This window comes from Macadamia integrifolia, chromosome 4 (assembly GCF_013358625.1).
Source record: "Macadamia integrifolia cultivar HAES 741 chromosome 4, SCU_Mint_v3, whole genome shotgun sequence".
NCBI classification, from domain to species: domain Eukaryota; kingdom Viridiplantae; phylum Streptophyta; class Magnoliopsida; order Proteales; family Proteaceae; genus Macadamia; species Macadamia integrifolia.
This window is the reverse complement of record NC_056560.1, coordinates 32642540-32650618: the sequence shown is the minus strand read 5'-3', so window position 1 is coordinate 32650618 and position 8079 is coordinate 32642540. Positions and strand designations below refer to the sequence as shown.

Genomic DNA, 8079 nt, shown 5'->3' with positions numbered 1-8079 from the left:
TTTTTTTTTTTTTTTATGTATTTTTAAGAAATATATGGAAAAATGTATTTTAAATAGTAAAAAACAAGAACATGTTTAAAATAAAATTTTAGAGTTTTAAATGCGTTTTTACTAACAGTGGTTCTGAGTAAGGGTGTCAATCGGTCGACCCGATTCCAAACCGTTTTCTCAAACCTCACTGGAATGAACCCAAAAAAAAAAATCATCCACAACAGTACCAAGATGCCACCTCATATCGACACGTGTCAGAATTTTATCAAGCGCACCTTTAGGTAAGATGGTTCTGGAATGCCCTTCCTCTGTTTTTCATCTCCCGATAAATACCCCACGCACAAACCCCCTCCCAATCACCGACATCACTCAACCCAGACTTCCAGAAAGCTCTCCAATGGCGCTCGTACCCCGCACCTACACAGGCACAGGCCAAGGCCAAGGCCAACTGAGCAATATCTTTGGTGACTTTGATCGCCAACTAAGCAACTTCTTTGATGGCAGACTGAACAGCTTCTTCGATCACTTCTCCCGCGACCTCTGGAATTGGAATTCTCCATTCCCTGAATTCTCCTTTCCCCTCACTAATGCCTTGTCTTCCTTCCCTCCCTGTGATTGGAGTGAAACCCCAGAAGCCCACATCTTCATAGCCGATATTCCTGGGCTTAGAAGTGAAGAAATGAAGGTTGAAGTTGAAGATGACAGATTTCTCAAGATCAGTGGCCAGAGAAACAACGATGTGGAAGAATCAGGTGATGGATGGTACCGTTCTGCGCGTAGCTCTGGCAGGTTTGTTCAGCGGTTCCCGTTGCCTGAGAATTCTAAGGTGGATCAGGTTAGGGCATCCATTGAAGATGGGATTCTTACTGTTACCATTCCAAAGGGAGATGTTAGGAGACCAGAAGTGAGAGCCATTGAATTTGCTGAATGAAGTTTGAAGCAGGGAGTGTTCTGAGTCAGAGAATTTAGGAATGTAAGTGTTGGGAGGTTTTAGTGGGTTTAAAGGGTATGTCTGTTGTAAACTACTTGTAATTAATAGTTTAATATGCCTCAAATGAAGGTTGTTGAGTTCTCTGATTAAAGTTTAAAGCAGAAAGACTTGAAAGCAGGGACTTTGGAAATCTAAGTTCGGGGTGTTTGATGGGTTCTGTTTGTATTTCAGTTGTTTATATGTGTCTGCTTTTCTGATCTTTATGAGTTGCTCTATTTAGTCTGTGGGTGTTTGTGGTTTTTTTTCTCTGCTAATGACAAGCTTTGAACTTTCTAACTTTGTTCTTCTTTTAAGTTGCAGAAAATGGTTCCCCCTTCTCCATTCCCTCTTTTTTGTTAGTTCAGTATTGTTGAGGTCTAATGGAGTTTTTAAGCCCTTGGGATCATTTGGATATTGGGTAGGTGTTTGGTTGGAGCAAGTGGCATCCATGGAGAATGGGTTAATAGTGAAGTGGATAAAATGTTTCAAAATATTGAAGTGGGGTGAATTAATGGTCAGATGGGTCAGGAAGTCATGAATCCCATCTTCCTACACCAACTGCACATTCAATGGGAGGTCCAGAATCCAGATTCTATGATCCAAGGCAAAAAAAATCAATGGATCAATTAACAGATGAAATGGTTCAGAATCATTAAAGTGGAGTAACAATCCCATTACAAATTTATGTCCCAATGACAAGAGCATAGTAGGACTTATGAAATAGTAAAGAAAGTCATAGTTCGTGACACAGTCACTGGCTGCTATACATGGTTTTTGCTCTGTTTATCACTAAGATGGGCTAAACGAGAATGATATACTGAGTCCCTGAAGGGGTCTCTCCTCTTCACAGACTAAAGCATGCCCAGTTCATCGACTCCACCACTTCTTTCTCAGTGGTGGAGGTGATGGAGGTGGTGTCAGAAGCTCTAGCATCGTCTGCTTCTCTTTTGGGGTTAATGGAACACCTCTCACAAGGTTCAATGCCATTATGTGAACGTTAGTCCTTTGTCTCTGCTTTTGATAAGCCCATATTCCTGTAGCCACACCAGCAACCAAAAACTGTTCCAATCCAGGTGATGCAATATAAACAGACAATTTAACAGATAACCAACTATAAGCTAAATATTATCTGAATAAACTAACCGGCGAGAGCCACAAAGCTGCGGTTTGAAGATCAAAACGTGGTGCATAGAGAACAGTCTCTCCAAAATCCTCCTCAAGCTTTTTATAGATATCTTTATCAGTTTTTCCAGATCGAATTTCATCACGAATCAACTACAGTGATGGTGAAAACAGTGTCAGTTCAAGCATGAGGAAAACCCATTAGAAAAGCTAAACAGCTTACCTTCCTGAGCAGTATAGCAACATCTGCTTGTGAGTCTTCAATGGATTGGCTCCCACATTCGGTGCAACGGACATTGTGGCTAATGTTCCTAGCCCGAGCTTCTACCACCTGTGATTTCCTTACTGGATCCTCTTCGTTCTCCATGGTCAGATGAGACTGCCGAAACCCACAACAACCGTAACAAAGTAAAGAAAAATTTTGTGAGAATAAAGATCCAAACTTCAAACACCTTATCTGCAAGCGCAAAATTGGATCAATCGCAACTCAAGACTCTCCTTATTAAGTGTATTTTGGGAAATACTGCGATATCAAAAGGCCCTGAAATCCAATCTACATAAGAACACAAGTGATTGATTTCCAAATAACAGTTACATTGAACAACTTCTGGACCTTTGGAAACCGAATCTGAAGAGAGAGAGAGAGTTACAGAAGGAGAATCTTCGATGCAGGCGACTAGGAGGAGGGGCTGATGGAGAAGGAAGCGGATGCGGGAGATCAGCTAGAACAGAGAAACGAGGAAGAACCACAAAACCATTGGGGTGAGACTTCCGTTTTCAGGAGTTCCTAAACCGGCCATCGTAAAACCCTTGTTTGTAAAACTCCCTCACCAAAAGACCCTTGTATATGTCTTTATTTACGTAAACACCACTCAGTGGCAGAGCTTTTCTGACTGTTGATTCTGTTTGGGAGTTAGGACAACAGCAAATAACAGTCAAAATCAATGTCTGACTCTGACTATTCTAGTGGTATTTTTGTTATTTCACCTAACTGTAAGTTCGGTTCTCTCCTTCTCCCCTTGACTCTCTCTCTCTCTCTCAAAGCCCGTCTTCCCTAGTAACTAAACCCTAAGGGTGCGTTTGATTGCTTGATTCTATATAGGCAATCTAGCTCTTATTCTTTATGGTGATTTTCTCAGAAGAACTATTTGATTAGCATGATTCTATTTTTGGGAAACACCCAGAATCACCTGAATAACTATTTAGTTGCCCTTAAATTGTAATCATCTTATGCAACTATCCAATGTTATTTTTCTGTCCCGACACTATTTTTAACACTTTTTATAGTATTACATTAATAATTCATTTGCTAACATTGGAGGGAAAAAAAAATCAAGAATGAAAGAACAAGAAGAACAAGGACCAATTAATATTAACAAAATGAGAACCCCTCAAAGAATGAAGATTTTGAACTTTGTGAAGAGAAGAAAAAGAGAACTTACTTGGCCATGACTTGATACCCGGTTCAGATAAGCATGACTCAAATGGATTTCGTTCTACAGTGATAATAAGATTATTGTTTACTGAGACGGGCTTGGACTCCATGGCCATTAAAGAAAGAGGAGAAGATCAGAATGCAAAAGAGTTGGGGAAAGTGAAGGGATGTGTTATAATTTTCTCTTTGTTTCATGGATGGAATCATTCAGTGTGAGGATTTCCATAGTATTATAGATAGCATGGACTTGCAGGAAACAAACTATTGATTAGCATCCTCCTCCTCCAATATTTAGAATGTGTATGTGCATCTTCATGTCACATATGCCATCCATAGATAAAAGTAGCATAGTTATGATAAGAGAATTCAATATTATGGTGGTTGAAGGAATTACATGATTTGATGATACCCAACTAGACTCCTTCATTGGTTTCAAATCAAGGATTTGGTTGACTCTGGTTCAACCTATTGTTGCAATTATGTCTTAGAAACTAAGATACTCTGATAAAAATACCCTTTCCCTAGGGATATGGTTGTAGAAACACAACCCTAAAACGATGCAGAAGATAATGGAAAAACAAAACAAACAATGCACACGGATTTTACGAGGTTCGGCAAGGTTGCCCACGTCCCCGGTGAGATGAGATCCTGCTTCACTATCAATGGAGAATAGGGTTACAGCGCTCGTCCTCACACCTCTCAGTATTGCTTGCATTACAGAGAAAGAAACTCTTGCTACAAATATATAGCGAAAAAAACCCTAATCCATATTAAACTACAATTGCCACCCTAATCCGGATTAGACTATAATTGCCCTCAAATAAAAAATTCAAGCGGGGGCCTGCGCCCCCCTACACCCCCTGCTATGCAGGGGGGCCTCCTGCCCCCCTTGCAACCCCCACGGTCTGCTAACCGGCTAGCGGGACCACCGTCTGGCCTGTCTAGGTGTTGCACCAGTACTGCCTGGATTAAACTGCGACGGAATACAAGACATCATACACCAACAATGGTCATATGGGTATTTCCCTATTTACAAGAAGCTGAGAGAACTTGGGCTTTTAGAGCTCATTCAAAGTACCTCATCCTTCAGTAAGATTGAAAATCCGCTTTGTTTGGAAGCATGCCTTTCTAACCGTTCTCTGATGAAATTTACATTGTGAAAAGACTTGACTGCAATGGAATTCCTCAATAACAGGTACTTCAATGAAGAACCTCCACCAGTTCCTGTAAATGATCTGAGGATTCCATCTACAAATAGTGGGCCAGATGAGAGCTCTCCTGGGGTATGGTGTGAGTACAATGACATGGATTCAGATTCTGATTTTGGTGAATTGAGCATAGAATTTAATTACTATATGTTAAATTATACATCCTGCATCGACAATTGGTCCTTGTTGTATTCGTTCTTGAAGATACAAAACTTTCAATTGGGATCTGTGTATCTCTGCCACTGCTGTGTACTTGACATCTGAAACAATTCTTCTACTTCTCTTGAAATTGTTGGGTTGTAATATGATAGAATAACTTAATTTGTAATTATATTAAGATTATTGAACCGCTACAAATCTATACTAATGAAAAAAAAATCATATAATGAAGTAAAGCACATCCAGGGCACCATGAAAGGTCTTCAGAATTGAGTAAGTGTGCATTTCCAAACAATTAGAACATATGGTGGCACCCTGCTTCAGATGTTGTTGAATAAGTTATGATGCCAAGTTCCATCTCCATATAGCATTACCAAGAGTTGAGTCATTACTCACCTACCCAACTTTTATATAGGGTATATGAGAAGAATTGCAAATTCCATGGAAAAGAGTGCAAAATAGTGGTCAGACTTTAGAGGAATGTGAAGAATTTACAGAAAGTAAAGTCTGCAACAAGGATTTTAACTGGAGAGCCAACTATTAATTCAGTCCTAATTCACAAATCTAATGTGATTTAGTCTCTTTGCCAATGGACACAATAGGATTGCATGCCATAAAGTTTCAGTCTCCTTCACAAATTGGGCATTCTCCCTTAAAACTAGGTATATAACCTCTGCAAAACGTTGCTCTATTAGTATAATTTCCAGGATATAGTTCATGATAAAAAATTTCCTTCACAGGAAGAGAAAGAAGAGTTCCTTCACAATGGGTGGAGTGACCTCATGATAGGACTTTTGGATCATCATTACATTTGCATCCCTATTGACGAGTCAAAACTACTCTCTCATGTGGCCATCTGATTCTACCGATGCCCATGGGGAAGGAAATCCTTCTTCACCGCGGGTGAAGGGAAACTCGGTCCTATTCCATTGGAAAATGAGGAATTTGGGGGGAAGATTAGTTTTCCACAATCAATGGTATGGAAGATTATTGAAATGAAATTGTCTTAGATCCTCCCATGTGGTCATCTGAAGATACTGATGCCCATGGGGAAGGAATTCCTTCCTCACCGCGGTTGAAGAGAAACTAGGTCCTATTTCCATTGTCCATTGGAAAATGAGGATTTTTGGGTGAAGATTAATTTTACGTAATTTACGGCGTGGAAGAATATTGAAATGACATGGTCTCGGATCTGGCATAGATTTCAACAGTCCCAAATAAGATTGTTTCACCATGAGGGCCCATTTTTTGAAATTGTACATAACCATACAATCCTGAAACAATCTAGGGACTTTTTTTTTTTTAAGGAAAAAAAAAAACATAGTACACATGGATTCCAAATTACAAGCATCTAGAAAGCCATGGAGTGGAAATAGGCCAATAAGTCCTATTCATCAAGAATTGGGCCCTCCTGGTAAGGGAGTTAGCCAAACTATTTTCCTCCCTTGGAATAAACGCAAATGTACATGATTCTAAGTAGGATGTCAATAGTAATATCCTGAATGATTGGAATCACTACAATAGATGATTAGTATACTTGCCGATGAGTATAGTGATCAATACTTTGTATCAAGTTCAATAAGATGTCCCAACTATCTTCAATAGCCTGAAGGATACATAAGCGAATCGTCATTGGCCCATTATATATATAATGGAGGAGAACATAGATGGTTCAAAGGTTGCATGGACCAGACTATCATTACAATCTTAAAAAATAAACCCAATTCCTCCATTTGTGCTATCGTATTGAAGGGATGCAACACAATTGAACTTTATAATCCCCTTGCAGGTGGGCGTTAATGTACATAAATATACTCGACCACTGAGGTGGTGTTCTAATGCCCATTTAATAGAGAGAGAGAGAGAGAGAGAGAGAGAGAGAGAGAGAGAGTAAGGACCACAACAATGAAGGCAGAGTTATGTGGAGAGGGAGGGTGGTTGTGGTGCTTGATTTATTTGTGGGTAGAGACTGTGGTGCTTGATACTAGAGTTGTAAAGTCCCGCTCCCTAAACCTGATTTATTGACTGATTGATTTGGTTTGGTCGGTTGACGCGGGTACCCTATGGTGTATGACAGCAAAGGTGACATCAAATGTTGGATGATCGGACAAGATTGAATTGGTGCCCAATGTGGTTCGCATGCCTAAGTCGTGCCCTTGCACGTATCATAAGCCATGTAAGAGTAGGGAAGGTATATTATCGTATTGGATAATGAGAACTTGGTCCACATGTGGTGGGAGTGAGATACGCCTTAAAAACCCATTTTCTACTGAATTCTAGCATGGTTGCACATATTTTGGCCAACCAGTGGGTGGTCACTGGTGGGTGCAACCCCCCAGTGTGACCCACCTATAAGGGAAACATGGGCCCTAGCAAGCCCAACTTAGATGAGCACGCGAGTTTTGGGTTCCCCGTCTTAATGAAGTAATGTGTGCCCGATAATACTGGCTACATCGCTCGGTATTGTGATTAATGCGTTTTCAGACCATAGAATGACAAAACCAAATAAGCCTTAGTAGATATTCATAGCCAAAGTATAAATAGCATTTACTCCTCTCTCTCCCCCGTTTATTATTTCAGCAAGAGTTTGGTGAAGAGGAGTAAAGAAGAGGGAGAAAAGAGGGAAGAGAAGGGAGGGAAGTGAAGGAGAGTGTTCCCCCTTGATTTCCATGGTTGTATCTTGCCTTTTCGTCGCCAAAATAGTGATTGGCGCCTTGAGATCTATATATTGAGGTAAGTAATCCTATAAACCCTTGGAATATGATGAAACCCTCTTGTGTGTGGTCAAATCAAAGAGTTAATAGAAACCTTATGTGATTTCTTTGAAGGTTTAAGGAAGGGAAACCAATATTTGAAAGCATTTTTTGTGACATTTTGAGTTGGGAAAGAAGATCCTAAGTTTTTGGGGTTTCTTGATCTAAGGTATGATTTTGTTCCCAAAAACCTTGATTGAACTTAGATCTATGATATAATCAGGTGGATGGAGCCTAAAATGTGTGAGAAATGAGGTTGGAACAACCCCATTGGATTCCCAAGAGGTGGGATGAAGAAGAGAAGTTCAGGAGAACCCGCTAAACACTGATGGATAGCACCAACAGGTGACCAGACCCACTTGTATGACCCCCCAGTCTTACCTGGGCTTCGGAGTCTATAGGCGGGTAAGACCAACGGGTACCCAGACCCACCGGTATAAC

The 8079-nt window shown here is 40.3% G+C and overlaps 2 protein-coding genes across 5 annotated transcripts; one reads left to right on the top strand and one right to left on the bottom strand.

The window, feature by feature from the left end:
• Positions 1 to 66: 66 nt before the first annotated feature.
• LOC122075142 (18.5 kDa class I heat shock protein-like) lies at positions 67 to 1258 on the top strand. The gene has a single exon (XM_042640056.1). It carries the CDS (start codon positions 278 to 280, stop codon positions 920 to 922), a length of 645 nt encoding a protein of 214 aa, XP_042495990.1. The 5' UTR covers positions 67 to 277; the 3' UTR covers positions 923 to 1258.
• Positions 1259 to 1545: 287 nt separating this feature from the next.
• LOC122075143 (cytochrome c-type biogenesis CcmH-like mitochondrial protein) lies at positions 1546 to 2882 on the bottom strand. Of its 4 annotated transcripts, none has more exons than XM_042640057.1 (4): positions 2536 to 2882; positions 2307 to 2462; positions 2105 to 2236; positions 1546 to 2020 (listed from the first exon to the last, which is right to left on the bottom strand). In XM_042640057.1, the coding sequence occupies exons 2-4, from the start codon at positions 2448 to 2450 to the stop codon at positions 1829 to 1831; spliced, it is 468 nt and encodes a 155-aa protein (XP_042495991.1). In that variant the 5' UTR covers positions 2451 to 2462; positions 2536 to 2882; the 3' UTR covers positions 1546 to 1828. The 4 variants fall into 4 exon arrangements, with proteins under 4 accessions (XP_042495991.1, XP_042495992.1, XP_042495993.1 ...); XM_042640058.1 differs by having other exon boundaries at positions 2307 to 2478; positions 2679 to 2882; XM_042640059.1 differs by having other exon boundaries at positions 2307 to 2478; positions 2734 to 2876.
• Between the last annotated feature and the right edge of the window lie 5197 nt (positions 2883 to 8079).